Source organism: Ostrea edulis, chromosome 8 (assembly GCF_947568905.1).
Source record: "Ostrea edulis chromosome 8, xbOstEdul1.1, whole genome shotgun sequence".
NCBI lineage: Eukaryota > Metazoa > Mollusca > Bivalvia > Ostreida > Ostreidae > Ostrea > Ostrea edulis.
The window spans coordinates 26,278,320-26,300,678 of record NC_079171.1 but is presented as its reverse complement, the minus strand read 5'-3'; the positions used below and the strand labels follow the sequence as shown (position 1 = coordinate 26,300,678).

The 22,359-nt window shown below is 37.7% G+C and overlaps 2 protein-coding genes and 1 long non-coding RNA gene across 3 annotated transcripts; all 3 read left to right on the top strand.

The window, feature by feature from the left end:
* The first annotated feature begins 6,426 nt into the window (after nucleotides 1-6,426).
* LOC125656474 (uncharacterized) lies at nucleotides 6,427-6,994 on the top strand. The gene is made up of 4 exons (XR_008798034.1): nucleotides 6,427-6,486; nucleotides 6,573-6,701; nucleotides 6,809-6,883; nucleotides 6,964-6,994. It is a non-coding gene; the product is annotated as an uncharacterized LOC125656474 (long non-coding RNA).
* Nucleotides 6,995-8,535: 1,541 nt separating this feature from the next.
* On the top strand, nucleotides 8,536-11,118 carry LOC125656143 (uncharacterized). The gene is made up of 8 exons (XM_056147274.1): nucleotides 8,536-8,801; nucleotides 8,902-9,054; nucleotides 9,135-9,384; nucleotides 9,474-9,761; nucleotides 9,852-10,010; nucleotides 10,097-10,168; nucleotides 10,260-10,368; nucleotides 10,459-11,118. The coding sequence occupies exons 4-8, from the start codon at nucleotides 9,657-9,659 to the stop codon at nucleotides 10,635-10,637; spliced, it is 624 nt and encodes a 207-aa protein (XP_056003249.1). The 5' UTR covers nucleotides 8,536-8,801; nucleotides 8,902-9,054; nucleotides 9,135-9,384; nucleotides 9,474-9,656; the 3' UTR covers nucleotides 10,638-11,118.
* A 2,416-nt stretch (nucleotides 11,119-13,534) lies between these two features.
* LOC125656897 (uncharacterized) lies at nucleotides 13,535-14,625 on the top strand. Its single transcript, XM_056147273.1, has 2 exons — nucleotides 13,535-13,890; nucleotides 14,063-14,625. Exons 1-2 carry the CDS (start codon nucleotides 13,659-13,661, stop codon nucleotides 14,431-14,433), a joined length of 603 nt encoding a protein of 200 aa, XP_056003248.1. The 5' UTR covers nucleotides 13,535-13,658; the 3' UTR covers nucleotides 14,434-14,625.
* Nucleotides 14,626-22,359: the final 7,734 nt, after the last annotated feature.

The window sequence follows — 22,359 nt, the reverse complement described above, 5'->3', positions numbered from 1 at the left end:
AAAAATTCGACTGATCAGGCAAGTCATATCACCCAGAGGCCTATGTTTTGATATCATAGGTAGAACTCGCAAAACTGAACAACTTTTGTTCTACATGTCTTATCAAAAGTCTCTCGAGAAAACAAATATTGATTGTGACATTAATCATACTGTTCAGGCGAGCCATGAAGCCCGTTCGCCTTTTTTGATGTTATTCGAAACATAGTGCAAAACAGAACAACTTTTGTTCGATAAGTCTTATTAAAAGTTTCTTGACAAAAATGTTATAGATTGCAACAATAATCCAACTGTTCAGGTGAGCCATTAGACCCGCAGGCCTATTTCTTAATATCGTTAGTTAAAGCTTGCGAAACTGAAAAACCTTTGTTCAATGTTTCTCGAGAAAAAAGTTATTAATGTTATTAATTGCGATACAATTTCAACTGTTCATGCGAGCTATGACGCCCGGAGGCCTATTTTTATATCCTCAGATAGATCTTGCAAAACTGAACAACTTCTATTCTACATGTCTTATCAAAAGTTTCCTGAGAAAAAAGTTAATCGTTGTAACAGAAATTCAATGGTTCAGGAGAGCCATGAGGCCCACGGGCCCATTTCTTTACATGGCACGAAAGATCTCAATAAACTGTACAACTTTTGTTATATCTGTCTAAACAAAATATTTACGAGTAAGAAGTTCTGATTTAAAACGTGGAAAAAAATTGGACACTTTTTAAAACTCCATTTTCCACCCCTACCAAACTTCCATACTAGGCACTTTCGGAAATTTTGAAAACCCAGGTGCACAACTACAACATGTCGTCTAGCATCACTGAAAATTTCAGCACTCTAGCATTTATCATTTTTGGACAGACAAAATGGTCATCTGAAAATCGAGAAAGGGAAAATAATTTCCGACCGGATGCAAATTTTCCAGAATTTAAACGGCGGTTTGAACTTCAGATGGTAATGCATTAGCCCTGAAAGTTTGAAGCAAATCCGCGAAATCTTCTACACAAAATTGGCAAGGAAAAAAAGAAGAATAATAACTAGATGAAAAAAAAAATAGTGGCATCTCTTGATAAACATATAGTAATTGGAAAACTCTTTAATAAAATCCTGTCATTAAACAGGGTATTTTGGACAATATCATATTCACAATACAGCGTTCTATGTACATATGTAGTATTCTTTCGCGTTTTGACATGGCTGTCATAGCGATGCAATTGAGGGTTAAGAACATTTTTTGCTGATGATGAAAGTGAATAGAAGATTCAAACGATGGTCTGGTTCTAAGATGGTACATGTACTGATAAAATTTCTATTGGCCATGCGGGCACTAATATTTTCAAGTGTTTGTCATTCACGTCAAATATCACTCCCATTTGGGGTTTGGTATGGAGTTATTTACAACCCTGATTATGATTTGTCTTCAAATTCATTAATATTAAACATCCATTTATATTAAACAGATAAAAGAAGTCCTTGAAACTCCTAACTCTAAACGGAGGATCATCATCATTGGTGACAAGTCGGGTGAGGTAGACATCAAGATGTAGGGCGAGAGTAAGTTCAACCGGTCCGGCTGCAATGCTTTGATACACTGCTTAAAGGTGGATATCTATAATGGAAGAGTGCTAGTGAATTCAAGTGTGTCCGCCACAGTGGAGGTACATTTTGACTTAATTTGAATAATAAATGTATTTTACATCACTAACATTATGTATGGAATGAACAGGAATGGAATAATGGACAATGGTCAGTTTGTATCTCCATAGTGTGATCCTATAACATGACCTTTTAAATATGAATTTTATATCAATATTTAATTCTATCCTTAAAATGTCATAAATAATATAAAGTCAGAACATACGTTAAATATTAAATATTTCATTTGCTGGAAATAGATTCCAAAAGGCAGATATAATGTGTTGAATGATATTGTTAAAAGTCAAGCTCAAACTAGCTATATTAACATATTGCTGAGCTTGACATTTTCTACATTTTCTGGAGAGATCCATCTGTACTTCAATTCGTACTCAAATCGAATTTTACTTAAAATATCAAATAGGAAAGCTCAAACCATAAAGACTGAAATCGCCTGTTACAAGAGCGCACAGCTTAAGTAGAGATAGATAACGGAACTTTTCCCTTAAATATGAGGTACTTGCATTAAATAAACATAGATTTTCTACACAAAAAAATTTCAACTCTGTTTGTAAAGATTTGACAGCAGTTTGGTCTACCAAATGAGGCGATTTTTGCTTTTAGGAGTTTACGAATATTTACTATTATTTTTTCTTGGAATTTAAAGAGACACTACAGCTCATTTTCCACATTTTAATAAAGTGTTTTTAAAACCATGTATTGATAAAATGATAAATTTCATATCGATACTGACAATTTTGAACAATTGGGATGCATCAATTTACTCTCAACTGCGCTTTGAAGATCGTTCGGAATTCAAAGGTTTCTTCATGCTGACTCGGACTTTTGAATGCTTATTTACATCACGTGGTTTTGAATGACAGCAAAGGTGTTATGTAGGAAATTATTTAAATTCTCCTTCAAGGGGGTCCACACTCACCTTTCAAGTAAAAGATTATTCCCTGCTCCTTGTAATAAGTAATTATAAATCATTATTTCAACAGGAAGGTCATTATTTCAACAGAAACCTTCCATGTTCCCACTGACCGATGTTTTTACAACTAACACGTGTCGTGTTCAGATAAAAATAGCACTTACTTTTAAACGTGGTGTCTTCCTAGCTAGTCTCAATGGCAGATTTAGGGGGCCAGGATCCTCCTCCCTTTTTACCCCACAGATAGTGAATGAAAATCCAAATTTTGCACCAGAATGGCCGATTACTTTGGCTAATTTTTGACTTTCACACCCCTCTTCGGAAATCCTAGATCCGCCACTGAGTTACATGTGTTTCTCCGAGCTCTTTGTTTTCCAACGGTCAAACTGATACCAAGGTAAATTTTATTTCACGTATGAGTTTTATCTCATTCTAATTTTACCTCTTTTCTCACAGAATCTGTCAAAATTCCAGATCTATCAACTACACTTCCTCTCTCTGGACGACATGCTGCACTGTTTACTGTCTATGCGCATGCGTCTGAAGACCGAAAGGAAGAGACTCGATATTTTGTGTATAGGCCATCAAAAAGTATTAATATTTACGTTAAAACGATAATTTTTAACTTTAGATAAGTGTTATTTTCGCAAAGTTCATACTTTCAAAAATGCAACAAAAATTGAGAAAGTGCTGGGAAAATTGTCATTTCATGATTTTTGCGCAAAATGAGCTGTAGTGTCTCTTTAAATCGAAAACCATTAAGTATTCATAATACCTACTGTTCCCAACCCTTAGTTTGTCGAAAAAATAATTCGCGACAACAGAAATGCAGATTTTCAAAAAAAATACCTTGGACTTTGCCATTTTCAACCCTAAAGTGCTTGTTACAAGAGAGCACAGATTAAATACAGATAGATATTGAGACTTCTTCTTTAAATATGAGATGATTGCATTAAAGAAACATAAGTTCTGCAAATTTTTTTACGACTCTGTTAGTATAAATATGGCAGCCAAAAAGGGAGTGCGAAACAGGACGACATCTTGTTTTTGGATGTTACGAGTACTTTCTTTTATTTTTTCAAAGACCTTGACTGAAAACTATTAAGTATTCATTATACCTACTGTTCGCAACCCATAGTTTGTCGAAAACATAATCCGCGACTACAGAAATGAGATTTTGGAATTCCACTTTGGACTGCCATTTTTAGACCAAAAGTGCTTGTTACAAGAGGGTACAGCTTAAATACGGATATATATTGGGACTTCTTCTTTAAATATGAGATGATTGCATTAAACAAACATAAATTCTGCAACAAAAATTATTATGGCTCTGTTCGTTAAAATATGGCAGCCAAAAAGGGAGTGCAAAACAGTACGACATCTCGCTTTCGGATGTTACGAGTACTTTCTTTTATTGTTTCGAAGAACTTTGACCGAAATCCATTAAGTATTCATTATACCTACTGTTTGCAACCCATAGTTTGTCGAAAAAATAATTCGCGACTACACAGAAATAGACTGCTATTTTCAGCCCTAAAGTGCTTGTTACAAAAGAGCACAGCTTAAATACAGATAGATATTGGGACTTCTTCTTTAAATATAAGATGATTGTATTGAATAACCATAAATTCTGCAACAACAATTATTGCGACTTTGTTCGATAAAATATGGCAGCTCACATGGGAGTGCGAAACAGGACGAAATCTCTTGTTTGGATGTTACGAGTACTTAGTCTTATTTTTTCAAGGAGTGTAGACTGAAAACCATTACTTATTCTTTATTCGCATCCCATAGCTTGTCGTAAAAATAAATCGCACCTGCGATATTGTCACTCAAGTAATTGCGACATATCTCACATAGCTTCCTTTAATTTCTGCTTAAAGAGCATTTTATTTTTTCAACGAATTTAGACTGAAAACCATTACTTATTCTTTATTCGCATTGTTTGTGACCAATTCTGTGTGGAAAAAATGAATTGCACCTGCGATAATGTCACTCGACTAATTGTGACAAAAAATTAGACCGAAAACTCTTAAAAATTGGCCCCACGCCTGATGACCCCTGACCCCAAAACAATCATGATTTCAATACATACATACATATATACATACACAAATATATTGTAATGCTATATTTTATTAGACATGTATAGTAAGAGTGAATCCAATGGATGTCGCGATCCAGGCGTGTCTGGAAGGGGAGGATACGAAGAGGCTGAAACAGCAATGGATTAGCTCTCTGAAAAGTATGCATTGAGTCACAATTTTTTTAAAACAAGGAACTAGTCCGAAATATGAATATATTTATGACTTCTGACATTCCAATCATTATTGTTCTAGGAAGAGGCGTGTTTGCCGTCGAGCACTTTAGGAAATGAGACTTCCTCCTAGAATAAAGGGGGGAGATTGACCGAAAGGGATTCCGGAGATGGATCATATGTGTTTGAGTTTGACCTGGATGGTCGAACTTACTGGTACGTCTCACTTACCACTTCATACGTACAATTAAGATTTTAAACTATAAGAAGTATTCCATATGTTACTTTGTTTATGATGTTTTTCCTTTATAAGCCTATCAATATGATTCAGGCTAGATGTGACGGAAGAGGACAATAGCCTTGGCCGCCTTATCAACGATGGGTGGAAGGACAGCAATGCCACGCCAAAAGCTGTTTGGGTGGATAGGCGGCCAAGGATATTCTTCTTTGCCATATGCGATATACCAACAGTGAGGGAGATAAGCTACTCCTACAACAAGGGGACTCTCTGTTCCTATCCCTGGAGGGTTAAGGTAACTTCCTGTCACATTTTATGTCCAAATTACTTTCCCTAGTTTTAACCTTGTATAAAAGAATTAGATGTATATGATTTTATTCCTAACTTGTTTCCATACAGGTAAAGTTAATGATGTTCACCAGGTCTAAATTTAGATACCTGTATATATATTCACTAGAAATAACAGTTGCGAGTTAGTTTGGGCGTAGCAGGCAAGGCGTGCACAGAGATAGTTGGCACCCAGTGTTTTGTCTATTGAAAACTTCACTTAATTTCTCTTATAAACCAGATTGTCTTCACTTCACTTCTGAGGTAAGTTCATCTTTATTCAATATATTTAGTAAATACCGTAATGCATTGCAAACAGCTTTGTCATTTTCTCTTATCCTATAACTTTATAGTAAAAGTAATCTCAAGTTTGCATATTGTACATGTAATATTGTTTCACACATCATAATGTACCAGTAGTGAGTATATTCTATCAAAGTAATGAGTAAATATGGGTAGAACTTTATGCTCATAGAGTAGTAGTAAAGTTACCTCTGCGTAACGTTTTGTATGTGTAGTACAGTGTACAGTGTATCTACGTTGTATAGCAAAATATGCGATGTATACAGAAGTAGTGGTAATATGTAAAACCACAATATTAACGTTATAGTGGATTTATCAAATGTACAGTATGAAGTTTACGTACATAGTAAACTGTTGTGTAATGATACAGTATGTATTCTTGAAATGACATCCCCGTTTAGCCAAGAGATAAATATCAAGGATATGGTATTCTCCTTACATATGCAAGCACGCATAAAGGTACCTACATTTTGGTGTCAATATCAAGGTATCCACATTCAGAAACCCATATACAGATGCCTTCAAACAGGTACCCAAATAATTGTTAATGCATACATGTACCATCGTACCGATGCCTACATACACGAAATACTGATAACCCAGACAGATACCCATCTACAGTAAGCATTAAAATCATTTCATGTTACAGATGACAACATGGGCGACGGAGAGAAGGTGGGGGAGGAGGTTGTATCGAGGGAGGAAGAAGAGGAGATGGAGGAGGGGGGATGAGTAGTTGAACTCACCACTGGTGAGTTCAACTCACTCTATCGAAAAGTGTCGTTTAATTCTGACTTTCAGGTAACACTACCTTATAATTATTTTTTTCTATTTACCAGGCAAGATCCGTTTTGGAATTTTTTATAAAGTTATCCCCCTTTCTGTAGATACCGACGTTAGACAGGTACGAAGTGAACCCCCATAACCCCAACCTGTGGAGGTTAAAACCCCGGTCACCCCCACCCAAGGGCCCTAATTTCAGCTATACGTCGAAAAGGAGGATTACGGTCAACAAAGTACGGAGCCATTTACAAAATAAGACGTCACTGCTTCCAATAATATACAAGTTACTGATTGACTTTGACTGATTGATTGATATTATCATTATGATCCTGTATTTCAGTGAGGAGCGAACATCGAGTTGCCAAACTTCCCTCGTAAGGAATTACGAGTCTGTATCAAGAGGATAGATGAGATTGTAAGTATTTAACTTAAAGCTTTTAGTCACTTCGTTCTCTTGCTAGATTGCATATTCAATAACAACTACAACTATTTCAGACCACTCGCGAGGAAGCAGTAGGGGCAGCCCAGGTCTCTGACCAGGAGGATGTAAGTATTTAACTTAAAGCTTCTAGTCACTTCGTTCTCTTGCTAGATTGCATATTCAATAAAAACTATAACTATTTCAGACATCTGGCGAGGAAGAGGCAGCCCAGGTCTCTGACCAGGAGGATGTAAGTAGTTAACTTAGAGCTTCTAGTCACTTGGTTCTCTTGCTAGATTGCATATTCAATAACAACTACAACTATTTCAGACCACTCGCGAGGAAGCAGTAGGGGCAGCCCAGGTCTCTGACCAGGAGGATGTAAGTATTTAACTTAAAGCTTCTAGTCACTTCGTTCTCTTGCTAGATTGCATATTCAATAAAAACTATAACTATTTCAGACATCTGGCGAGGAAGAGGCAGCCCAGGTCTCTGACCAGGAGGATGTAAGTATTTAACTTAGAGCTTCTAGTCACTTGGTTCTCTTGCTAGATTGCATATTCAATAACAACTACAACTATTTCAGACCACTCGCGAGGAAGCAGTAGGGGCAGCCCAGGTCTCTGACCAGGAGGATGTAAGTATTTAACTTAAAGCTTCTAGTCACTTCGTTCTCTTGCTAGATTGCATATTCAATAAAAACTATAACTATTTCAGACATCTGGCGAGGAAGAGGCAGCCCAGGTCTCTGACCAGGAGGATGTAAGTATTTAACTTAGAGCTTCTAGTCACTTGGTTCTCTTGCTAGATTACATATTCAATAACAACTACAACTATTTCAGACTTCGGAGGACGAGCCTCTCGAAGTTGAGTGGTGGAGGCGGAAGACGACCCATCTTCACGCCTTTCCCAGAATCTGGGGAAGTCTCCTCCAGTGAGGGGGAAGAGGAAGAGGGTAACGTACTTCATTTCTAAGATTTGTTAGAATTATTACCATAAACTATTAATATGTGTGGATTGTAATTCAATGAGTTTTTCATTTACAGACGATAACATCAAAGAGTCCTGCAAAGAAGAGGAAGGTGGCCGGCCCGAGGACCAGGACCGCCTGTCCGGAGTGTGGAGTGGAGGTTGTCCACCTTCCTCGCCATCTCTGGACCGTACACAAGAGGTCCAGGGTGGAGGCAAGGAAGAACAAGTCGAAGTAAGAACCAGTGGCATATTAAAACCGAACAATCATATTCTTCATGCATCGAAAGGTACTATTAATTTTCATTTTCTTTTTCAAAATCCATTGTTCCTTCTTCAGACTAAAGGACTGCCCCAAGTGCGGAAAAGCCTTCCTTCGCCTGGACACGCATCTTGTGCATACGCACAAGATGGCCAGGCATGCAGTGGTAATGACTGCACAGTCGTCCCAAGTGACCGGAAGGTAAGTGATGGTTTGCAATGACTTAATTTACTTTGATCCCCACTCTAGATTATTGTTCACTATCATGTCATAATAAATTCTTTAAAACCACCAACAAGGAGCCCTCCACCTCGGGACCAGTGCAGCTAGGAGTAGCAAGCCTGATCACTCCCTGGAATGGGATAACTAAGATTGTTTACGACAGTAAGTCTGATTTTGCATGTGTATACGATAACCCTATACCTATTCCATGTTAAAATCATATCTCATGTATCTTTGCAGTGAAGCACATCTCTGCCTTTAAAGAATGGCAGATGTCCCTGGAGCGGAACAGGGAGTCCAGGGTAGCGGATCAGCACTGTCAACAAGTGCTGAACGTTTGGCGACATCTGGACCCTACCCTGGCAGTCGCCTCTGTTGTGGATGTGGTCCGCGTACGAAACCTGTGGTTTTCCTGGGCAACGGATAAATATGCACCAGGGACAATAAGAAGTTATATTGGTAAACTATTATGAATACACAATCTGAGATATTGTATTGGAATTATGAATCTGAACCTTTAGTGACATTTTCCTAGAATTTGCTTTCTTAATTTTCATAGGGTCCCTCAGAGACTTGTATGAGTACCTGATGGACGTGAATGAGCTGGAAATCAGGCCCTACACACAGGTGGCCGCACGCTTGCAGAGATGAGCGAGGTCGTTACAGACCTCGATCAACAAGCGGCGTGTCGCTAAAAGAGTCACTGACGATGGTACATTAAATACTACCCTTTGGTAATTGGTAGAGTAGTAGTTTATCTCCCATTATCTTTAATGTATTGTTTATTTACAGAGCAAAGGATAGAGCCGGAGGACAGCCAGCGATTCCAGGAGTCTGAGATATACCAACAGGCGGAACGGATCGTGGAGGACTTTCAAAAGCCATTACAGGAAGTCGTGCTGGAGAGGGAGTTGGTGTTGGTCCGGAACTTCCTCGTCCTCAACATTATTATTGACAACGGTCAGAGGGTGGGGCCCTCGTCAACTTTAAGCTGCGGCATTTGAAGAATGCCGAGCTGCAGGGGGACTGCCGTGTGTGTGTGGTAAGTCTTCCTTCCATGACACAAATAAAACGTCACCTTTATCAATGTGAAAGACACAAGAGTATAATCAGTGTTGGATTATCTTTTAGATCGCAGCCCACAAGACTGGTCAGATCTCGCCAGTGACCCTGGTGCTGGAGGATCGTCTCTGGAGGCAGGTGCAGGGATTCCTGAAGGGGAGAGCCAGGTTGCCTGGGTACAACAGCTCCCTGGAGGAAGACTCTGCACCTGTCTTCGTGACTTTCCCCAGCAGAACACCATCGCCCGGACCAATGACGACATCAACCATGGACCAGGCCATCAAATCAATCTGGAAGGCGGCTGGTCTCGAGAAGGACATCTCGGGAACGAAGATGAGGCAGGGGACCGCCACATCGGTACATTTTAAAGTAATTTGATCAAAAACGTAAGAATGGAACTATGAATGCATAGGTAAAGAAATGGAACATTTCTACCCTCTTTTACAGGTCGGAGACAGGTTCCCCCTTTCAAAGGAAAAGTTGGCAGCTCAGATGAATCACCGGTCCGCCACTCAGGATAGTTTTTATATCATCACCCAGAGGAAGGCGGACGCGGTGAAGGTCACGAGAGCCATAAAAACTGTCATGAGGAACAGAGATCAACTGGTATGCATATTTTTGTTTGGTATTTGCATAAACCGTAGCAAGGATTTTCTTTCATATGATTAATATCATATTGTTTTTGGCATAAGATGATAGAAGACAACCCAACAGAAGAACGGGGTCCCCTCATCGAGGAGATAGAAGAGGAGGAAGAGAATGTGGTATGCATTTATTGATAGTTTTTCCCCCAGTTATGTGCATGTTACATTTCATCAGGGATGATTTTATACACAGTTATATGACATTTTCCAGCCATCAATTTCAACATGCCAAACTGTCCAAATACCAAGCCATGGACGATGGACGTTTACTGAGGGAGAGGGTGGCGTCATTGAAGCATTATGGTGTGATTTGATAGCCAGTAAGGAATTTAGCATACACGTTGAAATAAAACTTGTCTTCAATGAATATGTCAAGTGTGCTGAGATTAACACAACATCAATTTTTGTAGACGACTGCACAGTCATAACAGATCACAAGGTGGTGGACCGAGTGTCCAGGACTGAGGAGGGGAGGGCCATAATCCACCGCTTGGAAGTAGCAGATCCAAGCGGTTGGAGGAAGAGGCAAGTAGATCGGATGAAGAACTGCAAGGAGAAGGAGAAAGTAAATGATAATGAAAATATTTGAAAATAACTGACTGATTTATTGCATTTAAAACATGTCTCTAAAATTGTTATTTACTTTTCAGGTGAAGACCCGACTGCTAGTGGCTCTGGAGTTTTTATCGGGGGCGGAAATGGTCCGCTCCGGGTTTTTTTTAAAATTTTGATAGGGCGATGGGGGAGTGTTTATCGGGGGCGAAAATGGTCCGCTCCGTTTTTTTATATTGTGATAGGGCAAGGAAGGAGTGTTTATCGGGGGCGGAAATGGTCCACTTCGTTTTTTCTTTACTGAGATAGGGCGAGGGGGGGTGTTTATCGGGGGCAGAAATGGTCCGCTCCGTTTTTTCTTTATTGTGATAGGGCGAGGGGGAGTGTTTATCGGGGACGGAAATTTAATATGTCATATTTCAGTATATAATAATATAGATAAAAACATTGAGAAAATCTGATTTACTTGTGATGTTTTATTTGAAACTGACAATATAAATACTCAATACAGAAGTAGATAGCATTAGAAATTTATATTCAATGATTCATGGTAATCTTGTTCTGTTTACTGTATTATTGAAAAATTACCTTCTACTTCTCTACTGGGTATATGTCAACAAGGCCATTATAAATGTATTTATTGAAGTTATCACAACACGTGTATCTATCGAACACGTGTTTATCTGATGTTTGTTATGTAGACTGCCGATCTGATTGGTTACCGTATTTATAGAATACCTGTTCTACAGGTATTCTAATAAAGCACGCACGCGTTACTGTATGTAAAAGTTTACGCCATTCGAAGGCTCTCTCTCAGTACAGTCAGACGTTTCTACAAATTTATCTTCATGGATAACGAGGACGATATTCTTATGACTGACGAGACACCGGGAGAAATTCCTAAGTCATCAGAAAACTCAGTCCACGTCTAATTCGTTTGCATTGACTGACGCAGTCAAGCTATTGTCAACTGCGATTTCCACCCAATTTCAGCAATTATCAGAGAAACTTCAGGAAGACAGTAAATCCTCAGCTCAACAACTTTCTAAGAAACTCAGAGAAAACATAGCTGGTAAGCTGATATACGAGGGAAATAGGGTACAATATTTATTTAACGAGGAACTGTTAGAAGAGCGTGATAAGCTAAGAGATTTATCGTCTCACAATGAAAGAGTTGTTAAAAGAATTAATGAAAAGCTTAAAACCGGACAAAAGTATATCAGAATTGCAGACGGCTCCCCGTCAGGGTGGAAGACGGTACAGGAGTATCAATGTAATGATATCGCCGATGACTCGGATGACGAGAAAAAGATCAGGAGCGCCGAGAACAGAGCCCTCAGGAGCAGTAAACAAAACAAGAAGTCTCGTTTCCAACCCTACAATAAACCCGTCCCATCTGCTGCTGCTGATTCTGCTGCTCAGCTTTAAGCGCTTGCATTGCAACAGACAAACACTCTACAACAAGCCGGCACCAGTCAGTTTATCCAGCCCTTTCGCTCAGGTAGTAGACGGACACCTCAGCCCAGTGACGTCTGCTACAAGTGCTTCCAGACAGGGCATTGGAAAACAAGATGTCCCCTCAACATTCAATACACCAGCAGTACAGGCTCCAGTTCAAAGTGATATTGATGATAAGTATATATTACCTGTAGATATGTTTTGATCAGATAACAGATAATGAGATAATGATGGAACATCACAAGTTCTTATCGATAAGAGATTCAAATGAGTCGTATACAGGAGTGATGAATAGTTTGCACAATCATTATGATTTCTGGAAAAAGATAGGTGCTTTCGATGATATTTTGAGAATTATTAAAAATGGGTATAACATTCCTTTTGCATCTAACCCACCTAGAATTCACTTGAAGAATAACAAATCTGCTTCACATAACTTCCTTTGTTTCAGAAAGCATTGAAGACTTAATTAAATCAGGTTGTGTTATACAGGTACCATTCAGACCATTTGTAGTAAGCCCCTTGAGTGTCGCAGAAAACAGAGAAAAGCGTTTGATTTTAGATCTTAGTGTGTTAAATTCATATTTGAAAAGAGACAAAGTAAAATTTGAAGATTATAAAGTGGCTTTAGAATATTTTGAGAAAGATTGCTTCTGCATTAAGTTTGACTTGAAATCGAGTTACCACCATATAGATATTTGTAAGGAATGTCAAACGTTCCTTGGTTTTCAGTGGAAAGATAATTACTACTGTTTTACAGTTCTTCCGTTTGGTTTGTCTACAGCCCCTTATATATTCACCAAATGTTTAAGGGCTATGGTCAAGTATTGGCGTTCTAACAATATAAAGATTGTTCTTTATTTAGATGATGGCATAGCCATGTCAGAGTCATTTGAAGAGTGTCAGAGAATTTCCAGTTTCATCAAGTCATCCTTAGATAAGGCAGGATTTTTAATAAATCATGAAAAATCTATTTTCAGTCCAGTGCAAGATTTAGATTGGTTGGGTATCAGATGGAACTCGGAAGCATTTAATATTTCTATTCCAGAAAGAAGAATTCAAGACATTGAGGCAAACATTGTTCAGTTTCTTTCAGATTTACCTAAAGTGTGAGCTAGGGCACTGGCCAGAGTGGTCGGCAAAATAATGTCATTGCATTCAGTTATGGGTAATGTTTGCAGATTGATGACAAGATATTGCTATATGGAAATTGTTTTAAAACCTTCATGGGACAGTTTACTACATTTCAAGTTTTCTGTTAACACGATGAAAGAATTAAAATTTTGGTTACAGAATATCAGAAATTACAATGGAAGAACAAGAGGCCCAGGGGCCTTATAGGTCACCTGAGTATCATGTAACAACCTTCCAATGTTTGAATTAGGTTTGTGTTTAAATATATGTATTTATTAAAGGTGGAATAACACGTGTTCGTGTTTATTTATACCTGTAATCTATTGGTTGTAATGCTGGTCACCTTGTCAGGTGACATTTAAATATTCATAGCACGGGTTTTAACTGACCGCTGTTAGCGCGAAAAGATTTATAGCCATTCGAAGGCTCTTTTAAGTGCAGATAACACGTCTTTTTTACTCTCTCTATGACACGTAATATGGGCGATTCGGGTGACGAGCTGACTTTAGATACTGATAGATTGACAAAAGAAAACACAGGAGGGAATTCTACACTGGAAGTCTCAGATATTGTCAAATTATTTACGGGAGTTATACAGTCCCAATTTAAAACTTTCTCGGGACAATTAAAAGCCGAGCAGTCAGAGTCGATTTCAAAGAAGCTAAAAGAAAATTCTCTGCACAAGATCAAGTCCGAAGGTAACCGAATTCAATTTGAGTTTAATGCTGAGTTACTAGAGGGCTTAGAGAAATTAGAGTCGAGAGCCTTTGATTTGAAATATTCGGAGTCATTGAGCATTATTTCCGACCTAAGTAAAAAAACTGAAAACTCGTCAGAAGCATATACGCATAGCAGACTCGTCTCCTGCAGGGTGGAAAACCGTCAACGAATATCAGTGTAACGAAATCGCAGACAACTCTGATGATGAAAAGAAGATCCGCAGTGCAGAAAACAGGGCCCTCAGACACCAAAAGCAGAACAAGAGATTTCAGCCTTATGGGACGCAAAAAACACCAGCAGCAGCGGGATCTCCAGCTCAATTGGCTTTTCCTGGGGCTTCTAATACTTTTCAACCCTTTCCTGCGTTTCAACAGCAGCAACAACAGCCATTTCTCTACGGCCAGGGCAGAAACAAGCAGTCAAGGAGACAGCCTATGCCGTACGACGTTTGTTTCAACTGTTTCGCAACAGGGCACTGGAAGTCCAACTGCCCAAAGGGAAAGGCCACTCAAAGTCAATGATAAGTATACAGGTTGTTTGACTTGTGTTGTTGAAAAGAGTAAAACGGAATGCGGTATAAAACATAGTCTAAAAAGGCATTACAGTAAATGGGAGGAAATAGGGGCTTTTCAATATATTTTGAAAATAGTACATTCTGGTTATGAAATTCCTTTTATCTCCATACCACCGTCTATGAATTTTAGAAATAATAAATATGCACAAATTAACGCTGATTTTGTCACATCAGAAATATCTCAGTTAATTAAGGCGGGTTGTGTCGTAGAAGTTACAAACAAACCATATATTGTAAGTCCTCTCAGCGTAGCAGAAAACGGGTCGAAAAAGAGATTGATACTAGATTTGAGTAGACTGAATAATTATGTGAGATATGAAAAAATAAAGTTTGAAGATTGGAAAACAGCCATCGATTATTTTGAAAAAGATTGTTATTGCTTAAAATTTGATCTTAAATCCGGTTACCATCATATAGATATATCTGATAGTTTCCAAACATATCTCGGGTTCTCATGGAATGACAAGTTTTATTGTTATACCGTGCTTCCGTTTGGTTTGTCATCCGCTCCATTTATTTTTACGAAATGTCTAAGACCTATTGTTAAATTCTGGAGAAAAAGGGGAATTAAAATAGTTCTTTACCTAGATGACGGTTTCGTATTCGCATCATCTAAACACGAATGTTTGTCAGTTTCTGAATTCATCAAAAGTAGTTTATCAGAATTTGGGCTACTTATCAATATTGAAAAATCAGTATTTTATCCAACTCAGAATTTAGAATGGTTAGGAATTTTGTGGGATTCAAAGTCTTTTTCTATTTCAGTGCCCAAAAGACGTCTTGACGACACAATTGCTTCTTTACAGCAATTGGTGAAGTGTTTTCCTAAAGTGACGGCGAGACAATTGGCGAGAGTTGTGGGAAAAATAATGTCAATGTCACCAGTTATGGGTAACATATGTAGCATTATGACAAGATTCTCTTCTATAGAGATAGCATTTAGAAAGTCATGGGACGAAAATATTGTATTTACGCATAAGAATGAGGTTCTAAATGAATGTAATTTTTGGCTACAATGTATACATTCAGAAAAAACACGATATTTACACACGCCGATTAAGAAAAGTGTCATTATTTACTCTGACGCAAGTAGTTCCGCTTCAGGAGCTTACACGGTTGAAGCTGATTCAAAAACGTTTCACTTAATGTGGAAAGAGTTTGAGAGGAGTATGAGCTCTACGTGGAGAGAGCTTAGAGCGATTGAGTTAGCTTTAGCTTCCTTTAAAGATAGTTTGGTGAACAAAGAAGTAAAATGGTTCACTGATAATCAGAGTTGCGTAAAAATTGTTAAGTCGGGTAGTATGAAACATCATTTACAATCCCTTGCTTATAATATTTTCAAGATGTGTGTAGAGCAAAAAATTTCAATTGACATTCAATGGATTTCCAGACTAGAAAATGAGAAAGCTGATTTTCTGAGCAATATCATAGATCATGATGATTGGGGTGTTACCGTAACGTTTTTTGACTTTGTTAACAGCTTGTTTGGGCCTTTTACTGTTGACAGATTTGCAAATTATAATAACTGCAAGCTGGAACGGTATAATTCAAAATTTTGGAATCCTGGCTCAGAAGCCATCGACTGTTTTACCCAAAACTGGGAACACGAAAACAATTGGTTAGTACCCCCAATTTACTTGGTCGTCCGAGCTATTAAACATCTAATTGTCTGCAAAGCTTTTGGGGTCTTAATTGTTCCAAACTGGCCCTCTGCCGTTTTTTGACCGTTTATCTTTGATAAAGATACGATATATAGATGGTATGTTAAAGATGCTTTGTTGTTTAATGAATGTACAGACATACTTATTCAGGGTAACAACAAAACATGTTTGTTTGGGTCTAAATATTTTACTTCTGGAATACTGGCAATTAAGTTGGATGCAAGGAATGCTCAAGTTTCTGTTGACGAATTCATGATGGGTTCGGTATAGAAATGTAGATATGTTTTTGGGTGTATTGCAGATGAGCTTGGAATTTTTTCACCAAATTGTTTTATTGGTTAGATGTATTGCAGATGATATTTGGTCCTAATACATCTATGTATATGTATTTGGTGTATTGCAGTTGATTAAGGATCCTGGTGCACCATATGTAGAACTTTTCTAGTTTTAAAAATTAATTTTTGTATTCCGTTATATACATTTTTCAGATATATTTAAAACGGGAAGGTGGTCCGATAGTGTAAGGATTGAAGATCAGCGATTACAACAGCTACGGGACCTTTTACCAACTTTCTGTCTTAAATCAAGAGCAGGCAATACATCGAGTCAATACAGGTACGCATTCAATGCTTTCTGTCGATGGTGCGGCACTTTTCTGCCGTCTATTTCTGCACTACCCGCAGCGGATGAACATGTGGCTCTATATTTAATTTCTATCGCTAAAGATTACAAATCATCAAACAAAATTCAACTAGCTACACATTCTATAAGTTGGGCCCATCAGTTAGCAGGACTAAAAGATCCATGTGAATCTGCGTTAGTGAAGTTAACAAAGGAGGGTGCGATAAGAGAGACTTCCAAGCCTGTTGTGAAGAAAGAACCAATTACACCAGATCATTTGAAATTATTGGCTAGGAGATACAAATCGAACAATTTGTATAAAATGCGCACTTTATGTATGTGTTTGTTAGGTTTTGCAGGGTTCCTAAGATTTTCTGAGCTGGTAAATATTAAACTTAGCGATTTGTCATTTGATAATGTTTGCATGAGAATAAACATTGTCAAAAGTAAGACGGATGTTTATAAAGAAGGGCATGAGTTGTGTATTGCTAGAACTCATGGTGATACTTGTCCTGTTCATACTTTAGAAGAATACATTAAATTGTTGGATGTTGAAGTTAGTTCCTCGAATATTTATTCAGATCTTTGACATTTTGTAAAAATACTAATACATATAAGATTAGGAGAGATAATCGTCCTCTGTCTTATACGAGGGCACGAGAAATCGTTTTGGACGCTTTTGGAGAAATAGGGTTAGACAAGAGCAAGTTTGGTCTTCATAGCCTACGGTCGGGCGGGGCAACATCAGCTGCAGCAGCTGGTATTAGTGACAGATTGTTTAAAAAGCATGGGCGGTGGCGGTCAGAAAAAGTTAAGGATGGCTATGTGAGAGAAAACATTAATGATAAACTATCAGTTACCAAAAATTTAGGTATTTAAAGTTTCATATTCAAATTATTTTCTATATCGCTCTTCGTCTTTCGAAATAATTAAACTGCACTATCAGAGCGCTTCACATCCTATTATACGTGTTTGTGTTTATTTTATAAATTATTTATGTTCGTTTGAGTGGAACGAATAAGAACATAAAAAAATTGTACTTTTGGATGGAAGAAACATTGAATAGCTATGTGGTCAGCCCCGCCTTTGCACCAGAACCCCTGACCCAGGGGCCATAAATTTCAGTTTTGAAAGAAGCATCCTTGATCATCATAACCATGCTATTGGTTTGTCTACTTAATACCCAAGGACAGAGAAGAAGAATTTCAAAGAAATAATGCATTTTCACTATATGACTTATAGAGCCCCACCCTATCACCAGAACCCCTGATCCAGGGACCATAAATTTCACAATTTTTAACAAGAGGTACTGTGAGCAATTCTCACTAAGAATACCCCCCCCGCTTACCCCAATCTCCCAAAGGGTGTTGGTAATAGGTATAAACTACCTCTTTTCTGAGTGTTGCTACTTCGATGCCCAGTGCGCATGACCTTTGACCTTTTAACCCCAAAATCAATAGGGAACATCTTCATCCCATGGGTAGTCCATATGTATGATATGGTGACTGTAGGTGGAAAGGATAACGCTTTAGAGACCGGAAACCATATTGCTACTTCAATGTCCAGTGCGCTTAACCTTTGACCTTTTGACCCCAAAATCGATAGGGAACATCTTCATCCTAGGGGTAGTCCATATGTATGATATGGTGACTGTAGGTGGAAAGGATAACACTTTATAGAGCCCGGAAACCATATTACTACTTCGATGTCCAGTGTGCTTTACGTTTGACCTTTTGACCCCAAAATCGATAAGGAACATCTTCATCCCATGGGTAGTCCAGATATATGATATGGTGACGGTAGGTGGAAAGGACAATGCTTTAGAGCCCGGAAACCATTGCGTCTACGGACGGACAGACAGACGGACAACCCGATTCCAGTATACCCACCCACAACTTGTTGCGGGGGGAGGGGGGGAGGTATTAAGAGGCATCCTTGCTCATCATTACCATGCTATTAGTTTGTCTACTTAGTACCCAGAGACAGAGAAGAAGATTTTCAAAGAATTTCTACATTTTCACTATATGACCAATAGAGCCCCACCCTAACACAAGAACCCCTGCCCCAGGGGCCATGAATTTCACAATTTTGGTAGAGGGCTCAACGCTCATTATAAGTATGCCCACAGTTTGGCTTCTTGATGTCCAGGAGTAAAGAAGATTTTTTAAAATTACACTCATTTTGATGGTTTTTGCCCCACCCCTCAGGCCCCAGGGGAGCAGGGACCACGAATTTCACAATTTTTGTTCCCCTCCACCCACAGATGCTATATGCCAAAATTGGTTCAGGGGTTTCAGAGAAGAAGCTGAAAATGTTCAAATGTTAACGCACGACGACGGACAAAAACAGATAGCAATAGGTCACCTGAATGAATTCAGGTGACCTAAAAATTAAGATTACAGAGAGACCGAGTACACTAGTGTATTCAGATACTAGCGCTGTAGGCGCTGGAGCATATACAGTGGGATTAGACCAACAGTTTTTCCACCAGATGTGGAATGAACATGAAATGAACAGAAGTTCAACATGGAGAGAAATGAGGGCAATATAATTAGCCTTAGTATCATTTGATAAAATGGTGTTTAAAAGATGTGTCAAATGGTTCACATATTTTGCAGTCTGGTAGTATGAAAAGAGATTTACAAGAAATAGCTCTCAATATATTTTCATTCTGCAGGAAGCATAGCATTTCTATCGATATTCAGTGGATCCCTAGAGACAAAAATAAAAAAGCTGATTATTTAAGTAAACTTGTTGATTATGAAGACTGGGGTGTGTCTCATGAATTTTTCGAGTTTATTGACTCTTTATATGGTCCACATACTATTGATAGATTTGCTAGTGCAAAAAACAAAAAATTGCATAGATTTAATTCGCTTTTTTGGAACCCAGGCACAGAAGCTGTCGATTCGTTTACGCAAAAGTGGGAGTTAGAAAATAATTGGTTCGTTCCGCCTATTTTCTTAGTTGTAAAAACTGTAAAGTATCTCATAAGTAGCAAAGCTGTAGGAACATTAGTGGTGCCAAAGTGGAAATCGGCTTCTTTTTGGCCTTACATATATAAAGACAAATGTGCCACTCATGAATATGTCATAGATATTTTAGAGTTCAAAGATGTGTCTGGAAGCTATGTACAGGGTCAAAACAAAAACACGGTTTTTGGTTCGGACAGGTTTTTATCACCAGTATTAGTAATAAGACTTGATGCCAGTGGGTTGTGATGTATAATAATCATCGAATGTTGTTACGCATGGTGATCATTAGGCGTGCTTGTTCTTATGTTGTTTGTGATATGTACATTGCAGTGGATAGTGTTCCTGGTGTGCATATAGAAATTAATGGACCTGGTACAGTGGTACTGCAGATGAATTATGAGTAATATTGATAAAAAAATTCTTATTATTGTTTAAGGTCCTGGTATGCTATTGTACTGCAGACGCTGGATTATAGTTTTCTTGGTTTTAGATACTCATGTACGTGTACATGAAATTTTACCCAAACGAAAGTTTTACGAGTTGTGTATTGCAGAGATTTGGCCCTGATACACACTGAATTGAACTGATTTGATTGATATTTTAAATTGTTATTCACTTTGTACGTTTTGCAGAAATATTTTCGGTTGGTAGGTGGACATCTCTGTTTAACAGCGCCCAGGATCCATCTCTTTTGGAACTCGCCGAGTCCTTACCCAACTACTGCCTGAAGTCGAAAGCAGAAAATACAACAAAGAAATATAGGTATGCCTTCAACAATTTCTCCCAAGTGGTGCAAGACATTTACACCGAATATTAATTATTTACCAGCTACTGATGTCCATGTTGCAATATATCTGACTTATCTTGCAAAAACGTTCAAGTCCTCTTCAAAGATTGAAGAGGCTACTTATGCTATTACTTGGGCACATAATATGTCGGGATTATACAATCCTTGTGACTCTGACTTAGTTAAGTACGTAAGAGAAGGTTGTATTAGAGAACACAGTCAACCTGTAAATAAGAAAGAACCAGTTTCACATTGTATATTATTTTTTAATTGCCACATATCATTTTTCAATAGGCTCTAAACATTGTTCATTGGCAACTTACAGTATCCTTCCATTTTCTATAATATTGAACAAAATGTTTCCCCGAATGCGTAGATGATATGCCGAGATTCATGTTCAAAACGTATCATTTAAACCAATATTAGCTTTTAAGTGTAATATAGTTCGGAAAAAATACTGTATTTTTGTCCATATAACAGTGTATCGTGAATTTTCCTATCAGTTGGCAAAGTATTTTCGTGGTTTATATCTGTTTAAGTTTTAGCTTATATTCATAAGTATATTAGCAGATTCGTTTCATTTTTGTACTTGTAATTTTACTTGATGAAGTAAGTTAGCTTTAGGGTTCAAGTCTGCATTTTAACTTTAATCTAATCCAAGATTGACACACAAAGAAGAAGATATTCCCTTTTTAATATATATATATATAAGTGACAATATACAATAACTTTTCTTCACTGTACATGTAACTAAAACAAACGTTCACTCAATATCCATAAATAAATCAGTAATTGTAGTGCGACACAAATTGTAGGAACCATTCAAACTGAGCAAAGTATTCTTCGAATTGCGTAGAAATATTTCCTTTGTCCTGTCTGTGAAAAGTGTACAAGGTCAAGGTCGTAATCTTGAGGAAAATTAATGTCCGGAAAAGAAATGAAATTAGGACCGTATTGTTTCTTCAACTTCTTGTTAATGCTGTTTCTGTGTTTGTCCAATGATTCCACAGTTAATGATGGCGATTTCTTGAAGTGCCCTCGTCTGCATATCTCGCCTATAAAGACTGTCTTGGTACCAAAACTATATATTGTATCTATTAGTTCACATATGTTTCTGTATATACACACTGGCTCGCTCTCACTTGAAATGTCATTTCCACCTATGTGGACGAAAACGATATCTGGTCGAAGATCGTCTAATCTCCTTGTCAAAGTTTTATCAACGTTTTCTGCTGTTATCCCACCCTTTCCTATAAAATGGCATGTATATGGCACCCTAAGATCACCATTTGAAAAACTTGCCAATCTGCAAATAAAACTGCTTCCAAATAATGCATTTTTATGTTTGCGAAAGTCTCTATATCCTTAAAGCAAATATGTACCTCCAGATAACAGTAGAAAATTAGCTGAGTGGACGAGATATTTTAAACTAATACTGTAATATATGGTTACATATTTGTTTTTATAAGAAGTCCTCATTAGATATGTAATTTTGAAAATCAAAGTAGTCGGTAATATAAAGTCAAACCAAAAATTAATTATTTATTAATTAGTTAATCTATTATTTTCTTTATTATTGTTAAATAATTATATATATTATCCTTTTAAAGCTTTTTAAGATGCGACGTCCTTTTAAATGGTTTTCAAAAGAAGTTCAATTTGTCAGTGAGAAAGATTAATGATGTCGATCGAAAATTAAAGGGACTGATTCACGATTTTACCCAAAATTTTGTTTTTCACTTTTAATGATCAAAATCTACTGTCTAATGTGTTTGAAAGATTTCAAATGAAAATTAAGGTTATACATCATCATAGAAGCTCATTTTAGA